General features: G+C 38.8%; 1 protein-coding gene across 2 annotated transcripts in view; it reads left to right on the plus strand.

The window, feature by feature from the left end:
• Positions 1 to 21,090, plus strand: part of COL24A1 (collagen type XXIV alpha 1 chain) — a 136,408-nt gene that overhangs the window by 93,494 nt on the left and 21,824 nt on the right. For both annotated transcript variants that reach the window (XM_065072646.1, XM_065072647.1), the window contains exons 29-45: positions 4,065 to 4,118; positions 4,420 to 4,464; positions 4,576 to 4,620; positions 5,918 to 5,971; positions 8,941 to 8,994; positions 10,015 to 10,068; positions 10,292 to 10,345; positions 11,660 to 11,713; positions 12,286 to 12,393; positions 14,591 to 14,644; positions 15,118 to 15,225; positions 16,267 to 16,320; positions 17,067 to 17,120; positions 18,044 to 18,100; positions 19,828 to 19,881; positions 20,575 to 20,628; positions 20,735 to 20,788. In XM_065072646.1, coding sequence (XP_064928718.1) covers positions 4,065 to 4,118; positions 4,420 to 4,464; positions 4,576 to 4,620; positions 5,918 to 5,971; positions 8,941 to 8,994; positions 10,015 to 10,068; positions 10,292 to 10,345; positions 11,660 to 11,713; positions 12,286 to 12,393; positions 14,591 to 14,644; positions 15,118 to 15,225; positions 16,267 to 16,320; positions 17,067 to 17,120; positions 18,044 to 18,100; positions 19,828 to 19,881; positions 20,575 to 20,628; positions 20,735 to 20,788 — 1,011 coding nt within the window. The remainder of the gene's footprint in view (positions 1 to 4,064; positions 4,119 to 4,419; positions 4,465 to 4,575; positions 4,621 to 5,917; positions 5,972 to 8,940; positions 8,995 to 10,014; positions 10,069 to 10,291; positions 10,346 to 11,659; positions 11,714 to 12,285; positions 12,394 to 14,590; positions 14,645 to 15,117; positions 15,226 to 16,266; positions 16,321 to 17,066; positions 17,121 to 18,043; positions 18,101 to 19,827; positions 19,882 to 20,574; positions 20,629 to 20,734; positions 20,789 to 21,090) is intronic.

Raw genomic sequence — 21,090 nt, forward strand, 5'->3', positions numbered from 1 at the left:
GAAACAAGAATGTATCCTCTCTTCACAGCTGGAATCTGCAGGAAGTCTTAGGAGCACTGACCCTGTCCTTCTGCACTGTCACAGAGTAGAATTCCTTCATCTCATAAATTCTAGACCTTTCAGCAGCTGGTTTGCATCCAAGATTAACCAGCAGCCTGTTTCTGCCTGACAGTGTCCAGCTGCTCAGTCTCTGGTCCAGGCAGGAGTTGTGGCCAGCTGAAGGCTGTCTGGGAGCCCATGGAGCATCGTACTGTCAGGGGATTTGGGGGATATGCCACTGAGCACAGCACTAGCACAGAGCTTTCTCAGCTCATGCTTGACTTGATGCACTTCAGCTGGAATCATGTGGGAGATTGGTTCCTTTTGTGACCCATGGTTTTGGTTTTTTTAGTCTTAATCTCATGAAAGCACAGGGAGAACACTGCTTTGTAGATAGTTCAGTGACACTCTGGTGGTTAGGAATATCTATATCTCAGAGAAGAAATTTCTCTTCATTACCAGAAGACACAAATGAGTCTGGAAGACATGCAGTGTAGATAGCTGTGAAGCCATTGTTGTATGTTTTTTTTGTTGTCCTTGTTTGTTAATGTGTGGAGAAGAAAAACACAATGTGAGAGACTGGTTCTACTTTTAGTTCATACCATGATTGCCAACTGTAGCTTTTAATTTGAGAGGAAGAGGTCTTGTATCATTAGATTCATTTAATGAGTGCGACCTAAGCAAATTGTTAATAGCTCCTAAAGTTTGTAGCAATTAATATTCTTCAGGTTGATGTTTGGTGTTTTAAAGCTCAAAAGCAATAATTTTTCCACTCTTACTTTCCTGGAATCAGTTCATTAAATTCAATTTTGAAAATGCACTTAAATGGCAAAGTGAAGTGCCATAAATTTGGGGTCAGGCAACAGCGGCTTATGTCTGTAGGAACCAGTAGGGTTATCTCTGCTTCAGCTGTGTCTGTACTAACATCAGGAACCTCAATTATCTAAAGACGCCAATAATCAGTTTTAATGAGTAATATATTCCATACTTCCCACAGGAGGCAACATGGAACCTAGAAAAATGTGTGTGCTTCAGGGTTATGTGAAACAAATGGCCAATGTGCTTTGTGATACATCAATAGCTGAGTGTATTTATCTGTCTTTATTGTTCAAAGGAAGTGAGACTAAAATTGATGTAATTTTCAAGTATTCTTCTATGTCAACCACCAAAAAAGAAAAGTTGCTATATAGCATGTTTGCTATTTTCACTCTTATATTTAGGAGACAGGATGAGAAAGAATAAAGAGAGTTAATTGGTGCTTCTTGCCTTCTTAAATTAACTTTTTCTCAGCTTATCATCCCAGAGTTTTCAATGTACTATGTTCTATTTTAGAAACAAAGCTGAACCCATGCCAAATAAAAAAATAGTAGCAATCGTTTGGCAGCCTTACTCCTCAGCTCTGTTGCAACCTACATTAAATAACAGCTGGCAAATCATGTGTATCTCTCATTCTTTACCAGCTATAGGAGGAAATGATATAAAGCAAATTAATCTGTGCCAATAATGAGTCAGTCTACTATTTATAGAAATGTTATGGTGTGCTTTTGTTAGAATATTAAATTGCCTTTGTCTTGGATTGCTGGACTCTGCTCTGTGGCTGACTAAAGGGAACCAAAAGGCAGGTATGACCCAGAGCCAGAAGCTGAGTATCATGTTAGTTTCTGTTATTAATACTCTGTTTTCAATTCAAAATTATGTAGTAGAAAGACAGTGTTTTGAATGGTAGGCCTTTTTACTTGATCAGTAGTGATCAAATCAGTTGTGATTCTCTACCAAATGACTGGGCTGTTGATGTGAATTCCATTGAAGTGGTCACTTGTGCAACCAGCAGAAAGGTTTTGGTGAGTTAAGCACATAACACAGACTGAGAATCCTGTGCAGTCCCCTGACAGGACCATTTCTCAAACTATGGGCTGGTTATGACTGCCTCTATGATTAAAAGGAAGTCACAAGTCTTCCAGGAATTTATCTGTTAATATTATTAATGATAGAAGATAAAACCTAGAAAGAAATGTCTTTATTACACAAATCTATATAATCAAAACATATGCTTTTTCCTCAAATATTTCATCTTGAGATTCTATCCACTGATCAGCCCTGTGGAGGATGCACAAAGAGAAATGAGAGGTCATGTATCTAAAAAGTCTAAAACTATCTTGCAATTGCACAGCTTAACACTCTCAGTTTCCCCCTTCTTATATTGCCTTAAGTGATTCCTCTACAGCTCTTCCCTGGGATTCTCTCCCCTTCTACCTCTCAGCTTAATGACCTGTCCTCACTCCATCTCAAAGTTGCCTCCTGTCCCTTCTCTTCCCATTCTTTGAGACATTTCACCTGAAAGGAATACCAGGTCACAGGACTCTAAACCTACTTAGTCTGCCTTGAATTTTTGTCACAACCCATTTTATGTGCATTATAGATAGCAGTTGCAGAAAAAATCCAGAGGACTAACCTGACATTAATTTGATCAAGATGTTTAGCTTTCTTTTCAATTATGCTATGTAATAATTCAATAATTGGGTTTACACATAATTTTAATGTGAGTCCCAGTCTTATTGCTCTTATAAAGGCCCCATCACAGTCCGTCACACCATTAGTGTTTTGGTTCTGATCTCTGAGTGCATTGAAATCACCAGGACTTTTTTCCACAGATTTCAGTATCCTTTGGTTTGGGATCTTTCTCATTGAGAGCCATGCAGCAGCACAGTGTCGTCTTCTGTAGCCTCTTTTCTCCTCTAGCTTAAATAACTGCCTGTAAATACTCAGTCCTGGATTAGACCAAAACAAGAAAGGTGGCCAGGCTAACCCAAGGATTGCCTCACAAAAGCTGTGTCCCAAATTACCGAGGTATCAAAAGAACTAAGATAGCTTTCACTGCCTGGTCATTCTCCTTTTCCTGTGGTCTCTGTATGTTCTCTTGTGCTGGCCTGAAGCAGCAGCACTGAAATGCTGACAGATAAGCTTCTCATGGGATATTTCTGGCTCTACCAGAGGTTACAATTATATATCAGTTCACAGGAAGGGCCTTTTCTTGAGAGATTTCCATTTCAGGAGAAAATTTTAAATGATTCAGTATACACGCTGTTCCTGAGTTACCAGTCAGACATTTTCACCGTAGCTCCAGAGAGCAGTGGGTGCGTAATCACCATCTGTTCTGACAGAGGTTTTTATGTGCATCAGTAAATACAAGTCAGAGTGAACAGAATTCTGCTATGTTATGTCTCAAAAAAATCTAGACATAGAAGTCACCGACATTTTTGAGGAGAAAGTAATCTAAATAAAATCAGATGTGCTTCCAAGAAAGTAATTTTACAAGTCCCTATTACTGCCTGTTAGAACAGTATTAACAACTCTGGAAATCAGTCATGGTGGCATGCCCTGCACTATAAACCCTGACCCAAGATGTGAGGTTCTCTAAAATGCAGAAATGCGCTCTGAAAATGCAGATTGTTTTCCTCTGGACACTGCCATAGCAGTGTGCTTGTTCCCTCTGATGCCAGCACATCCCAGATGCCACCAGGAAAGCTGTTGTGTCTCAGCCTCACGCTGCTGGAAGGAGCAGTCTGTCTTGATACTTCATCTAGCTCTTGCTTTAAAGTGGTTGGTTGTTTTAGGTTGTTATTAACTGGCTTTATTTTCCATACCAAAGCAGTCATGGTGTTTAGAATTCTGGAAATAACATCCTAAGTCAGCATGGATAAAATATTATTTTCCATTTTGCTGATGATCTATTTTAAGGATTTTTCATTTGCTTGTAAACTAATGGATTTAGTTCACCAGTCTTAAATAATAATTTTTTTAATGTTTTGGCAATCGATATTTGCTACATTGTAATGCGATGATTTAACAGGTTATCTTTGTTCATCTATTAGTTATAAAAAGTCAGTTCACAAGAGACATTTTAGTCTAATAATAGAGAAGGTCACTATGCCAGATTATAAATTGCTTCTAATTATGCCTCTAACTGGTTTACTAACAGAAAATAATGCATAATTACTATTCCAAATCACTTGTTCAATATTCAGGGGCCAAGAGGTCTAGATGGTCCTCCAGGAGAACCAGGAACACAAGGCGTTAAGGTGAGTGCTTGCGTTGTTCGGTACTGTACAAAATGTTGAGACAGACCATAACAGATAAGAAAACAAATAAACACACAAACAAAAAACCAAGCCAGCATGTCAGAAACTATAAAGTTTCATTTACTCCAGGAGGAGATTTGCAAATTTCTGCTTTCTCAGGTACTTAATTATTATGGTATAGACCCATCTAAGACTGAACCTGTGCTTTTGCAGAGTTACCCAGCATTTAAACTGATAGCAACTGTATGCAGCTTATCTAGCAAATGCATATAGAATTCACAAGTTTTTGGTTATTTGTCAGGGAGAAAGAGGTGATCCGGGAAAGAAAGGAGTTCCTGGGCTCATTGTAAGTATTATAACCAATCATATGAGTAGACCGTAACACAGTTACTACTAATTTCTGTGTTTAGAAATGATCTGAAACCAGCATTGTCTTTCAATATTTCTCTTTGACCAGGGTAAAGCTGGAAATCCAGGAGAAAGAGGAGATCAGGGTGCAGTTGTGAGTACGAAATTAATAGAATTCATAGTACTTCTGCCAAAAAAACGTCCACAAAGTCTCCTAACTTGTTTCACACTCGAGTATGAGGGCTTTTGTCTACTTTAGAGCAGCTGGAAAACCCTGACAAGTAAGGTTTGCGTATATTTGTATGAAGAATCAGGGGCAGAAGTGAGAGTAAGCATGAACGTGGTCTAGTCTGCTACAAGACCAGTGTTTTCATGAATGATGGTCCACAGAATACAATAAGATAGCAAATTGCAGCAGAAGACAAGACCATTGCAGTTAGAAGGGGCTGGGGGGGAGGTCCTAGAAGTTTGTTCATTTTTGTTTTATGGTAGTTTTAAGGGGGAAAGTCATAGTGACATAACAAATAATTCTTTGATAGACTTTTAGAGTAGATGTGTACTATTGATGTTGGGATAAGCACAGAAAAAATGTATAAAATGTATATCCCATGAACAAGGGATAATTCTTCCTCTTAGAGCTTCTTTCAGTGGAAGTCTAACATGTCTTTGAGGCTTTCTTTTGCAAAGATTACCAGTCAGTCCAAATTGTATTGGATTTTTAATAAGAAAGGTAGCAGGAAAGCAGAAACAAAGCAGTAATGGTGGTAATTTTATGCTGAAATTGGGACTCGGAATGTTGGTTGTCACTGTACTTCTCTTGTGTCTTTTGCTCGGATGTAGGAGCTTGTTGAGTCTCAGCTTTGACACGATGGGTTTTCATTTCCTCTTCATTCACTAGGATGTCCAAATGTATTTATAAATACAGAAATGAATGAAACAAAACCTCATTAGGTTGAAATTATTGGAATTAGTATGTTTATTGGAAAGTACAAGATACTGCTCTATTACTCCTACAGCTCCAGTTTCTAGAAGAGTGTATGAGACAGACATGAGCCAAATTAAGCAGAAAGAAAAGTTGGCTGTGAACTTTACAGATCATCTCAAATACAGTTTGTAGGGCAGGACACTCGTAATGTTGTGTTTAGGCCCAGTTTGCACACACAAGCAGCACATGAGTCCAAGGAGAATGATGGGGAACTGGTAAATGGTGGGTCAGCTGAGATCCATCCCTATGTGAAAGAAACTGAGGAAGGGTTTATTCAGGCCGCTCTCACTTGCCACAGGAGCTAGTGATGTGGCAATGCATGTCAACCAGAAGAAAAGGCTGCACGTATTTCTTGCATTTCTGAACCAAGTTATTGAGTGAGCAGAAATATGAGAGGAAGTGGCTTTTCACAGAATATGAAACAGCTTTTTTTCCAAGGATTTTTTATTTTCCTTTAATCTTCCAGGGTTTACTTGGGCCTCCCGGAGCCACAGGAGACAGGGGACCAATGGGAGAGCCAGTAAGTTGATCCTTATGCCTGCTTAAAAATTTTTCCACGTATTGTACTAAATTCCTTGGTAACTCAAGCACCATTTTACCAAGATTCAGTGTTGCCAACTGTGGTTAGATAGGAATTGTGGGGTAATTGTTCCAAAACTGCAGGGCTAGAGTGTGCCTCCCTTGTTTAGAGTAACTTGTTCATAATGAGACCTGTTAATCATGTTGGGAAGTGCTGTAGTAAGGGGTGTGCAACATAAGAGGGCATTACAGAATCTGGACCACAATAATACTTGGCTTTACACTGCATTGAGGTAGACATCTACGTTATGGATTATGTAAGTATATGTGCCAGTACCGATATTAGGCAAATTTTAGGATAGTTATTCAGAAACTCGGGGACCACATCTATTTGGCCAGTTAAATTTTCAACAAAAAAGAGACTATTATAATAAACCTCAGATGTTCTTCTACTGGATGGATTCTTTCTCTGATTGCTATTATTTCAAATCCACAGTCACTTTTATGTGGCTAGTGCTGTAACAGAACAACATGCATAATCTGCAGCAAATATATACTATACAAAGTGCTGCAAGGTGTAGCCATGACAGGAGTAGGATTGCATCATGATCTCTGAGGCTAAAAGAGATACTGTATGCTAATAAATACAGTGAAAGAGTGTGTGTTGTCCTAGGAGCATTTGGGAGAAGGCTATCACTTTATAGGGCAGAAATCTAATGAAGTGTCAAAACCTGTGTTTTGATTGCTTCTGAAAAGTTATTTTGCATCTCAAATGACAAATAGTAGATTTAAATCTGGAAAGTGAACAGTTCATATAAAGTATATTGTTTCTACTAATTATTATTATTATTTCTAATATTATTTCTGTCAAACCATAGGCTGACATGCTTACAGAAAGCTATTGCACATTTTTGGGGGCTAGAAAAGACAAACATTTATTTTGGTAAATTTTCTTTTGGATGTGATTGCCCGCTTAAGCTGCCAAGTTGTAGGAGTGGCAAAATGTTTCAACAGAAAATGTATTTTCTAATGGTTATTATCGGATGCCTGTGACATCGTCTCTTTCATTTACCTTATCTAATTTTCATATTGTGACATCTGAGAGACTTACAATGCGAAGCTTATACATGAAATTTCTCCTTTTTCTGGTCAAGTCTGAATGTTCGTGTACATAAAATGACTATCAGCCTTATTGAATTTAAGTGATCTACTCTTGAGCAACCTAGATTTCTGTTGTGCTCATCATCCTAGAATCTACACCTGGAGTGTCAAAAGTAAGAAAAGCTTATCCCATGAGCAGTGCTCCTTTTCTTTCAAGTGCTGAAGAACTATAATGTCTTCAAAAAATGGTCTGCAGATCTAGAAATAAGTCAGGAAAATGACACAAGATGGTCTGCAATGAAATGTGTAGCTCTTTTTCTAACTGCCCATCCAAGCAGTTTGATTTCACCTTCTATCAGCTGGTCACTGTACAAAAGCCAACTGCTGAAGTGGCTTCTCCGGCCCTGTCACTAATTCTGCATAGAGAAGAAAAATCGTAATTATTGGTGGAGTAGCAGAGAAACATAAGCAATCGGAACTATTTGTAGTAATGGGCTTGATATAAATAACAACTTTACCTACTTGTCAGACATTTCAGTAAAACCCTTCGTTGCAAGTTAGCTGTTGTTAATGGTTAAGAGGAGTCCCTATATTGCTATAAATTTTTGGCTTCTGAAATTCCGTGGAAGTCTCAAGGGAAAGATATGTTACCAGTCCAGCAGCCTTAGCTCCGTGGTGATATTATGAAGAAATACTTGATGTGTGAATCAAACTTAAGCTTTGTGGCTTGCCTAGTGGAATGCCGTGGAGTTGCTGCAAACAAAAGCTGCTGGCCTTTGTTTAGGACCAAGTGAATTCTCAAGGGGAAATTAACTGCAGTTTCAGTTGTTCACACTTAAATGAAGCTATAGGGTAGCATATATGCATCTGCTGAAATCCTCTCAGTAATACAGAGTTTACATTGTTACAAGCAAAAAATATACTCATGTTATCACTGCCAAGTCATCAGAAGGAGCAAAACCATATGCATAGTCTATAAGAGGAAGTGAAATAAAAAAGACTAAATATTTGCTTAAAAGGCTTCTCTCATAAATATGGGTAGCAGTATCTTTCTTTTACATTATCATAATAGATGAACCAAATGTTTTGAATTTAGAATGTAGTTAAACACGGGTAAGTCCCAAAGGGCTAAATAGATATGAACTTTCTGAAAGCTCAAAGACTGGATAAATCTAGAGGGTTGATTTATCTTGACATACATTCATAGTGGCTATGGAATCAGCTGTAAGCTTACAGGTACCCTCTATTCCATCACACAAATACCTCTCTGTGAGCAGAGACGGACAATCTAACGTGCAGAGCATTTGGGCATGCTACTTTTGGAAAGGATCCCTACATGTTACTGCACTAAATGTATTACTTACAGTAGGGCTTATAGGAAAATGCTCATAGTATAGTTACTAATATTACCAAAAAGGCTCCAGCTTTTAGTCCATTACACCTCAGTGATTGTCCTGTATAAACATTGCTAGATCCATAGCAAAGCACACTGGAATTGTTTTCAGTTAATTCCATAGCAGACTGTAGGCTTTTCTGCAAAGCAAACCAGACAGTCTAACAAACCTTAATTAAACAAAGTCTCAATCAAGAGGAGAGCTTAGTTTAGATAATAATTTACTTTTGGTCTAAGAGAAGAGACATCTGTGCTATTATTTGCAATCTGTTATTTCAGTGTGTCAAGATCAGCAATGAGGTCTTCAGTAGTGTATGTCATTGTGGTACTTATGTGCACTGTTGGATTCAAGAGGAAAGACAATGAAATATGCTTATTTATGCCAATTGGAAGAGTTCTGAAGAAACAAAGTCAAGACTATACAATCTGATTTAATGCTAATTGAATGATGCATCCAAAATTTTGTTTAATGCCAGGGTCCAAGAGGACAACCGGGGGATGCTGGCCCTATTGGAGAAATGGGTTTTGAGGTGAGCTTTTAATCATTTATATAGTCATTATAAACACTCAAGCAACTGAATAAGTGTGGACAATGTGTTTATAAACATTTTTATTACCCGTAGCTGACTTAAACACCACAAGCTGCCGAGAGATTGCTTTACTTAAAGCTGTTACAAAAGAAAATGCCTAAAATAAGTAGCTTTTTCCGTTGTGAGCACTGTCTTTGGGCATATGGTCATGACTTCTGCACCTAGATGGTGAATATTGAGTTGAGCAAATGAGTTGTCTTTTTTTTTCTTCTGAAGCACCATTCTCCTTGCACTTAGCAGTACAACATTAATCATATGTCCCTGCAAATGCTAGATGAAGAAGAAAAGCAGCTGCAGGCTGTCTTCTTGCTAACTTTTGCTTCTATTTCTTGCTTCTTTTTTTTAATATCTCTTTGACAGAAATATGATAGAATATATTAGCCACATTTGCAATGAAGTGGCTGAGGGATGAGATCACTTAGAACAAAAGGCATTTGGCTTACTCAAAGAAATGTGCTTCCACAGTCACCCAAAATCCCAAAATCCAGTCTTCTGACTGTTAAAAAAGGATTTAAATGTAAACTTCACAAGAAGAAATCTGATACCATTAACTCTTTAAGGGCTGAAGACTCCAAAAAGGGTTTTTTTTTTCTCCACAGGCTATATCTGCTTGGCTCCAAGCCTAAACAGTGATGAAGTTGTCAGTCAGATTTACAAAAGATAGATGGCTGCTCAGCCTGATAGTAATTTATGATTAAAGGTACAGGCTTAGTGGTACTGCTGAGCCTCTCATACATTCCTGACCCACAGTGCAGTTCCTGAACTCCTCCTATACTCTCTTTTCTTCTCTTGGGCTCTAGTAAGAATAAAGAACTGTGTTGTCTTAATTTGATTTTTTTCAGACATGTACGTTTCCCAGTGTCTCGTGTTGGTTTTTTGCTTCAGTTTTAGTTGTATTATTTGGTGGTTGCAAAATTATTATTGGTGACTATATGTAACAGTACCTCTTGTACCACACAGGGACCTCCTGGCCCTGAAGGAGAACCCGGCCTGCAGGGAGAACCAGGTGCAAAGGTAAAGGTTGAAATTATTCTCTCTTGTGTTGTTCGCGTTTTCAAGTTTCCATAAAAGGAAATCAGAGTGATCTGATTTATTAGCAAAGTAGGTAGTGATACAGGAAATGAGCCATTAAGAAGTATTGTTATTGTCACGATGACTGCATTATCAGTAAATCACATCATTGTTAGGAATAATATCCCTTAAAATCCAATGATTTACTTTTCTTGTGATATTCCAGGGAGACATTGGACCCACTGGGAAGGCTGGAGAGCCAGGCAACCAAGGTTTAAGGGTAAGCTATGAATGCAAATCTTCTTCCAAAAAGGAAAGTATGTTATGAATGTGTCAGAAATGCAGGTTGAAAAACCTTGATTTATCAGAAGAATTAAAAAATAAGTTATTTTCTGATATCTTTAAAAAACAAAAAGAAGTTATGTTGTAGCAAGTTAAAAAGAGTATTGATTATAATGTTGAAATACTTATGTCTAAGCATCTCACATCACTGAGATACGAACGAGTGGTTTGAGCATGAAGGTAAATGGAAGGGTGTCCTGTCCAACTGTGAAGATGACAGCACACAATAATGCCATGCACAGATACTCCATCTGGGAGAGATAACGGGAACATTATCGTCTCCGAAGAGCGGGGTTTCTCTCTATACCACCATTTGAAGCAGATTATTTGCTTCTGGTGCTGTGGATGGCTCATTAGGTACTTGATTTCACCAAGCGCTTGTGCCCCTGCTTATTCCTGTGCACCTTACCTCCCTTATCTGACCCAAACAGTTGCCTACCTTTGAAGGTTAAAAAAACCTTTTAAATTGCTAGAAACAGATTTTATTCAGGAAACTTTTAAAAGAGCATAAACTATATCCTTTCAAACTTAAGTTTTACCATTGAGCTCTCTTGTTCCATTAGCTCTTTCCTGTCATCTTTTTTGCCTGCCCAAAATCTCCATTGAGGTGCATTCCACAATTTTGTTTGTCCTTGGAGAGGGATAATTCCTGGTACTGGTCCACATTGGGTACTCTGGGATTCACCATGCTGCTGTGTCTGAAATGCTGTGTTAATAGCATAGAGCAGCTCGTATTTGCTTTTTTGGTATCTGCAAGTTTCAAGGGTCTTTACCTGAGAAAGGCAAATATTCTAAAATGCCATGGTGCTGATACTGTTGGTAAATGATGAGTTTCTCATGGACCTAAACAGAGTCACTAACCATACCAATATAGTAGTTATCCACATAAACATGGAAATTTCAGGACAGAATATATATATTTTGGAGGTTACTGTAATTACATATTATAGACTTTAAAACCAAACAATCTCAGTGCCACTGTCTAAATCTCCAGTGTTATATAGATAGAGTATTCCCTCATTTTTCTAATGTCGATCATCTTTTGTGTTTTCCCATGTTTGAGATTCACAGGACTGTGACTCTGTTACTGTAGATCAGTGAAAAATTAAGATGAATAAACTATAACAGGAACATGAAAGTTGTCCAAAAGATAATAAGCATTCATAAAACTAGTCCAAGTTCTTCCAAGGCAGTACTTCTATGCTGAGAAGTTTAGGCAATAACTTTGTTTTCAACTGTTTCTTTCTGTAAGGGTGAACCAGGACCTCCAGGAGAAGATGGTGTTCAAGGAAAAGATGGCCCAAAGGTACCTTCAATTTTTGCAGCAAATGTGAAGCAGTCATATTACCTTAAGGACCCAGGTCTCTTCTCCTGTTTCACTATGTCAACAGAGCCCAGTCGAGTGCACTTCGTTTTAACATAGGAGGCCCTGTATATCGTATGCTTTCCTGTGCCTTTTCAGCACATACCTACCCTGAAAGAGCTGCGAAGTTGAATGACTTGACAGAGAAATGAAAGCTGGAGAACTGAGTGCAGCTTATTTCCCTGGTGCCCACCATGCTGGAGAGAGCAAGCCCAAGGCTGCTCCACTCCCTGCTGTGCCAGGAACTGTGGTAGAAACCAGGACAGGGGAAGCTGCAGAGGACACCCTCAGGTAGCTGGTGATGGATGGGGCAAAATCTGGCTGTAGGTGTGTTTGAATTAGGTAGAAAGGGCTTTACCCTAATTTGGAGCCTGATCTGAATTTGGTAAGATTCCCATCAGTTTTAGTGTGCTTTTTTTTTGTCAGACTTGAAGACTCAGAATTCACTTTTCTCAAGAATAAGTATTCTGTAGCAACAGCCTGACTAAGGGCTTCTTTTTTTTTCTTTGTTTTAGGGAGAACCTGGAGACCAGGGACTTCTTGGAGAAGATGGTGAAAAAGGAGAGATGGGGTTACCGGGAGTTGCTGGACCCCCTGGTGAACCTGGCATAATGGGCATTCCTGTAAGTATTTTCAGGTTTAAGTGGACTTTTTGTTCATTTTCTTTTTGTAATTGTTTTCTTTTTAATTTTGCTCACTACTTTTATTTTTTATTTCTGATTTTCTATGGTAATTAGAGGTGCCCATCTTTAAATTCACTTGCATCCCTTTTCTGTGTGATTCCCCTTTTCAGGGTTGGTAGAGAGAGGACACAATTGTTTTTCCTATCTTAAATCTGGGACCTCTTAGCAGACAGTGATTCCTCACCACTTGTCAACTAGATACATACAACACACAACCTGGAGGCTTTCACTTCAGATCTCTCCTCTCCAGACAACCTTTTGACATTAATTTCTGTCCTCACCTTTATTTGGATACTGTGAGCAATCTCAAGGTATTAGATCATTCTTCAAATTTTAAAAACACACAAAGAAATTGGCAAGATGCATACACTACCATAAATTATGCTGTAAGATCTTCTGTTGTTTTGTATCACTTTCCCTACTCATGGCTTTGTTTGCTGTCCCAGGGCTACCTAGTTCTTTTAGTTTAGATTCAAAGTTTCTTGGGGCAAAGAACTGGCATTTTAAGCAGCTTGTAAATGATGAAGCATTAGACCTTAGAGCACACGAGATTTGGCTCCAATTTAAGACTTTGTGCTAACGTTCTTGCCACATACATGCGTAGCTGTCACTCCTTTTAATAAACCTTAACAACAAAAGGGAAGTCTAAAAATACCATTTCTAGAAAAAGTGGCATCACTCCTAGCAGCTAAAATCCAGCTATAAAATCTATTTTTCTGAAGTTTTATGCAACTTTTTAATGTGAACTAATATTTTTGAGCAGTTTCCAAAGCAAGTATGTAGCTTTAAGTCCGACATCAGATTCCTTTACCAAAAACTGTCTTGTTCTCACTTGCAATCCTGTGGCTGCCTTCTCTGTAGCTCCTACATGACGATGGAGTCTGAGTAAACATTATTTGGAGGGCCAGCTGTCAATGGCTGTTAGCACTGTCCCCTCTGTCCTCTAAGCATCAGTGTTACAATCTGCTCTCTTAACTCCTGGGTTCTTCACAGTGAACTACTCTACCAGTGAAGGAAGAAAAATGCTCCTTTAGTTGTCAGCATGCTTAGTGTGCTACAGAACCATTTTTTTTCCTGATCCAATGATACCACCCTGGGTTTTTTTTCTTCTGGTTTAAAATTAAAATTATGATAGAACAGCTCAGCCCTTGGCATAGCTATGTTGTATGTAATTATACTTGTATACAGTGAACATCAGCAGTGCTGCTGTGCCTCAGTGAGACAGGCAGGTCTGGCAATTAGATGTTTGGGAGGATGTGGTTAGCTGGGGATTTTTCACGTTTTTCCAATGGCAGCTGCAGAGCTGCCTCCCTCCCCAGTCATCCTCCCGGGTGTTTGGGAGCATTCACATCAGTTTCGATTTGATCTCCTACGGATGCAGACAGATCACAATATCCTGTTTTGAAAACAGAAATAAGTTTCCTATAATCAATTGTCTGAGAGTTTTGTTGAGGGTGAGAGTAATATTACATTTTCCTTAAATGTTTTCCTAACTCTTCACAAATCAGTTTAAACTCTATTTACCCTGGCTTATCACCACAATGATTAAAAAAAAAAAAAAACACTCAAACAAACCCAAATGTATCTCCCTTTATCTAAAACTGAAGTTAAATTACCTCCTCTAACTCACAGAACTTTTGGGTAAATTGCAACCGGTAAGCAGTGGACACATTCAGCCCTTTGGGAGAGTCAGTTTTGAAGTGAAGGAGAAGGCAGCCGGGCTATAGCTCCATAGCACCCTCCACCTACAGGCAGTGCAGCTGGCTTGGCAGCCCCAAGGTTTCCTTAGTTTTCCTCTGTTTGTGTATTGTATTACTCTAAATTCAGTGGTTATCTTGAAGCAGTTTTATTCCTAAAGTAATATTTTATCTGTGGACAAGATGTGTTGGACTTCCCCCCACCCTGGTTTCAGTGCGTGTTCACTAGTTAGATAAGTGATCCCTGACGTTTGCCTGCTTGTTTCTGCTGTAACTTGAAACAGTCCTACTAACTTGCTCACAGCCACAGTTAATGAGAATTTTCCTCCCACCTCTCTGCATTACAAAAGCCTACTTAGTTGTCCTATTTGGAGCACAGTTTAAACATGTTTCCAGGCTTTTCTCAATAATTTCTTTCTCTCTCTCTAATAAATGTACAGGGCCCTGAAGGAACACCAGGAAATCCAGGTCAGAGAGGCCGTTTAGGAAAGAAGGTAGTATTTTTCTTGTTCCCCAATCCCTTCCTTTTATCTGAAATGTGAATTTACATTACAAAATAACTCCATTAAACCAAGTCTATCCCTGTTTTATGTCATACTTCAAGCCAATTTTTTTCTTGCTAGCCATAGCAATTAGAATTGTCATCATTCTGCAATCAATAACATACAGGACCTTAGGAAATGTAAATTTGTATCAGGATGTGATTTTTGCAACTCAAAACAGTTTCTGCTGGTATCAAAAATGTTAAGCTTTGGCTAAAGCAAAACAAAATCATGGAAAGGCTTTAGCAAAGCGGATTTTTCATTGTAGAGTTCTGGGTTCAGGCGTTCTAAGAACTACAGCAAATGACATCTGTCAAGGTGATACTCCTGTTGAATAATGCTGTTACACATTTTGATTAAACATAAACTGCATTTTGAAACCTCATGTCAATCTCATATTATTTTTAATACAACACTATCAACAGGGGGAAAAGGGACAAATTGGCCCTCCTGGAGAAATTGGACCTGCTGGTGAATCTGGCCAACCTGGAGAAATTGGTCCCAAAGGTGCAAGAGGAACTCGAGGTCCCTTGGTTTGTACAAAACATGCTTATTTAAAAGCTCATGTATTTCTGGTTTAGCAGAGATCTGTCTCTCCATGGGAAGAGGCAAGTCATGGTTGTAGCAAGCATAATATTTACTGAGATACCTGGAGATGCAGGCAGTGTTCTTCCCGGCCAGTGCATCCCAATATGTGCCCTGGTCTTTCAAGATCAGAGTGAGATCTGTGAACCTCTCCAGACAGATACATGAGCCATGGCCTTGGAAGGAGTAATCTCATGCTCTGGGCAGGTTCCTGATCTGACAGTCAGAGGAGGAGGATGGCAGGACATGCCATGGAATACTTATTGCCCCACTGTCCAAATATAATCTCACTGCTGTGGCTGTTTCTTAAACCTTTCCAGTTCCAAGAATAGAAATAACGGGGTTTGTTATTACATAAAATAAGCTCTAGCTGTGGCTGAAACAAAGAATTTCAGATGAGGAATGCTACTCCTGTTGAATGGGAACCTGATGCAAGCTTAACTGAATTAAGTGTATTTCCATTAACTTTGATCTCCTTTCATCACAAGCTCCCCAAGCTTGCTCCCTGCTGTGTGACAGATGCACAAACACTTGCAGCCTCTGCACTACCGAGGCAACGTGCCCATCTCACTGCTCCAGGGCCAGTAAATGCAGCGCTCTGTCCCTGAACACATGAAGTACAGAAGTAAAGTAACTATCGGCCAATATTTTCAAGAGAAGGACTCAACTTCCTAAGGTGGTTCCATCCTCAGCTTCTCTTGGCATTTATAAACAAAGGTCCTACAGACCTCGGAAAGCTCAGATCCTTTTGATCTCAATTATGCACAGAAATTATAAGATTAGGACTGAAAACTTTGACCATTTTTTCCACAGAACAGGGAAAAGCCCGGTATTCTTTATGAAATGAAGTTGGATGTAACAAGGAACTTTTCTATGCTTCTCAAATCTCAATATTTGAAGATTTTTCCAAGTGATAACTTAATAAAGTGGCCATTGTAACATTTTACAAGGGAGGTCATTTTTTCATCACTGGCTTTTGCATTTAACAGGGACGCCTAGGAGAAATGGGACCTGAAGGGGAGCCAGGAATTCCAGGTTATGGGGTGAGTTTTTTACTGAATTCATGTACACACACATCCCTAAGTAAATCTGTGGTTCTCTAAATAACTTCAAACATCATGGGGATCTGTATGTGGATAACACAAATATCTTTCAGAGTGTCAGATAGTCACATACGTTTATATGACACGTGATTGCCTACTCAGAAATGTTAGCTTTAGCAATGATGACTGGGTTTTCTGAGTGCACAGATTTGAAACCCTTGTTTGTCCAACGTATCTCACCCTTGTGAATGAAGTTCCTATGAAACTCCTACAGCTAATCATTATAAAGATTGTTCAGCAAACCACCACCTCTGCTTACTGTCTGGCCAGGCAGGTACCAGAAACTGATTGAATGACGTTAATTGAAGGACATAAGGATATTGTGGCTTTCACTGAAAAATATTATCATCGTTGTGGACGGATTGAGTCCTGCTCTTACAGACCGGACTGCCATGTCTCTTTTCTGAATAGAAACTGCCATTAGTTGCCCTAACTCTGAAGTGAGACCCAGCTCGACCCTTCACCTGCATCCAAGCCCTGCCAGACCTTTCATTTCCCACTGTGCACAGAATTTTTCCTGCACACAATACCTTTTCTGCCTGGGCCCTTTAATTTTGTGCCAAGTCACTATTTAGCATTATTAGCAAGCAACCAAAAAAATAATAGTAACAAGCAGCCAAAAGAAAATTTGGAATAATTTATTTATTTGTTTTGGAACTCATTTGTGGTTTGTTTGCTTCTTTTAGGGTCACCAGGGTCCTCCAGGGCCCCCAGGGCCTCCAGGACCCAAAGGAGAAAAGGTATGAATATGGATTATACTGTCTTACAGATTGAATAATTATAAAGGCAGGAAATGTTACTGCATGCTCACTGCTTTTCACAGATTGCAGCGAAGGCCACCTGCAATATTTATTAGTATTGTGAGAGAATATGAAAAGAAATGCAAAGCTGGGGAAATCATTCATAGTCAGAGTTCTGAATTATACCGTTCAAGGAATCACAGTATGTTTGGGATTGGAAGGGACCTCAAAAGATCATCTAGTCCAATCCCCCCGCCAGAGCAAGAACACTTGGATGAGGCTACACAGGAATGTGTTCCAGGCGGGCGTCTGGAGATCATCTAGTCCAACCCACCTGCTAAAGCAGGTCACTTCTGAAAAACCACTCTGATGTGCTTTGGAAACCCTTAATGCATCTTTGCATTAAATGTTGGTAAATACAATCTGGAATAGATTTTTTTTTTTTTTTTTTTTACTATTAGTTTGGATAGCAGTTGTTCCATATTTAAGATTTAATAGAGTTCAGGCTGATTGTTGGCGTATTCTGTACACTCGTTTTTCTATATTAAGTCTATTTCTGAAAACAGTGGAAGAAATTTTCCCTTTTCCTTTTGTCAAATATCTTGTTTATCCTTTTTTTCATTAAAGAAAGAAATGGTTACATGGAGGTTGTTCAAATACTTTGTTTTAATAGTTGTGTTTGAGAATAGAGCAAATACTTATCTTTTTTTTTTTTTTTTTAGTCCTAAATGTCTTTAGGGCATTTAGGTACATGTTAAAATGGAGTTACCATTTCCACTGTATTGAAACCATAAGCATTGTGTTCACTTCGAGCATCTATACAGTATGCTTTCCGGGTGTTCATTAGCATTTGAACATGTGTGCATTGTAGATGAGGTTGAATGTCCAAGTTAATATTTTTTTTACACTTATCTTTATTTTAGGGTTACCCAGGCGAAGACAATACAGTCCTTGGACCACCTGGGCCCATAGGTGAACCAGTAGGTCTTTCTTTATCAAAAAATTATAGTAGTGCTTCTTAAGACAAGAGCCAGTGTAGGTTCTTTCTGAAACATGATATCACTGTCTCAGGAGTCAGTAGCCCCTTGTACAAAAATGTAGAATGATGGTCCTTTAATTGGTAATCTGCCTCTGAAAAATGCGGATGTGCTCTTTCCTGCATAAGAGTATGTTCCCTGTGTTTAATTACGCTAATGCCACTAGTCTGTGTTCAGATCAGCACATTTAGGAACAGTATTTTATCCTCTGTGTTTATCCTGAATTATACTGAATTGCTTTGCTAACCAGAAATGTTTTGACTTATTTAATTATCAGTACAAAGCTAATTTAGCTGTTTTAGAGAGAGCTGCATTTGTAACCATGTTTTTACTGAATTTGTATGTGGGTATCTCTTGGCAGCAATTACAAATATGTTGTTTCCCCCCCACTCCCCCCCAGGATGCTATCTCAAAATCTTATTAAAAGTGTTTCATGTTCAGGCTTTGATTGTGCCAGAAGTAATACTTGTACAGCCTCCTTCTCTTCAAATAATCTTAATATGTGTACTTCACCTCCTCAAAGGCAGGACTGTAATACCCTGATGTAACTGAAGACAGAGTCTGGACTAGGTTCTTAACTTAGTTATGGTAATGCAGGACAGAAGGGACTCCAGGCAATTCCGTTGTAGCCAAACTGGCTCAGTAATGCTGACTTCTCAAATGTCGCAAGCAGGACCTTTCCACCTTGTGGATTCCCTTTAGGAAACATGCCATGAGGCTCCTGAAACCTTGGGCAGTGTACGAGCAGTTACACAATGCTATCTGTTGGTGGATATGCACTAGAAGTGGCTAATCTATTCATTTGCGAACTGTACAGATACACCTGCAGTTACTGATGCCTGGTCAGTTTTTCATTATGTGCCTTTACTTAAGACAGGTGGGAAAAAGGTAGTCCCTTATTATTTTCTGAAAGATATCCAGCCAATCCTTAGATGAAGTCTTGGCCATTATGTTCTATGGGCATAATTCCCTATCCCATTGTTTTTCCTTTGAATGAGATTTGATCCACTTTCTGCAATGACAGAGAAAATTCTGGGGAGAAGTCTCATTTCCTGTGAGACTAGAGTAAGGGCCTTTCCCTAAAGCTGAGCTAGTGAAGGGTCTGAGTGCAGCAGGAAGAACCACATGACCCACAAAAATCCTGCTGTCCTCTCTGCTCCTGTGCATTTATCATATGTACGAGGCATGCTGAGGGTTTGAAATTGCCTTTTTATTAGGATAAACTTCAAAATCAAAGCAGATTCTGAGTACAGCAAGACATTTCAGAAAAGAATCCAAATTTCCCTGTGTTTTCCATGTATCCCTTGAAAATAAAGTATCTTCATTTATTCATAGAGATTTTAAATTCAGATATCAGAAATACATATGGGTATAGATCTGTAGAAATTCTACTGAAGTCAATACTCCTGTTTTATTTATGCCCATGTAAGGTCTCTCTTTTAGTTTCTACAAAATATTTTATACAGTGTCTACTGCCTGACTGCAATGCATTTTGTTTAGAAAAAAAAACACATTTATTCTTTTAGACAAGCTAACTTCAGTATTTGTAATCCTCAGTTCCATCTCGTTGGTTAGTCTGTTTTGAGAGAAAACCCAGCTTTCTTTTGATACTTCACTACTGCATTATTTCAGTTCACCTGTTATAATTTGCTCTTTGGTTTTCTCTCTAGGGTCCTAGTGGTGAACGTGGAGACAGAGGAGAACCTGGTGATGAGGGCTACAAGGTAATACTTCTTGCTTTTTATTCCTTTTATTTGAACATGGTACGTTATGCATACATATGGAGTAGTGGAGCAGAAGTATTATCTTCTCTTACAAGTATGTGGAGATGCACTTACTGGTGCTTCACTGCATTGACGAGCTCTTGGTACACATTGGAACATCTTTCATATGGAGAGATGATCTCAAGAGGTCCCTTTCAACCTAAACAATTCTGTGATTCTGTAATACTGAATGAATAAACATTTTTCTCTGAAATTCAAGCACTATTTCTTTGTAAATCTAATCCTAACAATTATTCAATAATTGCATTCAGTCTTTCAGCGTATACAAATTGGATGGTAACTCATCCTAATCACCGATGCAGTTTGCTGAAATGCAATGGAATAGCCTGTTTGTTACACAGATAATACAGACAGACATAGTAATAAATCTATAAACTGAATATTATCTATGCTCACAGAAGTACAGAAATGTTTAAACAATATGTAATTCCCACTGGCAGTTTCAAGAATTTAAAGACAAGCTCCCCGAGGTCTGATCTCGGGAGAGCTGAGTGTACTTTATCTAGGTCGTGTCAGTGAAGCTGGGGCCACCCAGCACCTCTCAAAGTGGGCTTGACAAGGAAATCTATAGCTCACTGAGAGTGACATCCTGAGTGACTTGTATTGCAACAGGTTATATTTTCTGCTTCCCAGGGTCATAGAGGTCTTCCAGGGCTTAGAGGACCTACTGGGCAGCAGGGACCTCCAGTAAGTGTTTCAAACAAGTGAGATTTCTCTATTGGCTATTGAAAATGTGTTTTCATGTGCATCCAATTTGTTCTTTTTATTTATTTAATATATGCTCTTTCCAAAGGGAGAGCCAGGTGAATTGGGAGAGCAAGGGCCAAAAGGAGAAAGAGGTTCAGAAGTAAGTAAAAAACAGGAAAATGAAACTGCACTTAATTGGAATTTGTATGTTTTTCCTGTTCACTGACTATCCTTGGAAAACTGTTGTATAAGACTAAAACTCAGTGTTTGGGTTTCCTTTTCATACCTGCAAGGACAATAAAAATTTAGAAGGGAAAATGCATAATGATCTGGGATAATAATTTTGTGTTATTTGGTAGGTAAGTGGTTTTACTTTGGAGTGATACAAAGCATTATGAGAGGCTTTTTTGGAAACATTCGAGAGATAATTCAATTATACCTTAACTGGGCATAATTACCCAT

Source organism: Columba livia, chromosome 8 (genome assembly GCF_036013475.1).
Source record: "Columba livia isolate bColLiv1 breed racing homer chromosome 8, bColLiv1.pat.W.v2, whole genome shotgun sequence".
Lineage (NCBI taxonomy): Eukaryota > Metazoa > Chordata > Aves > Columbiformes > Columbidae > Columba > Columba livia.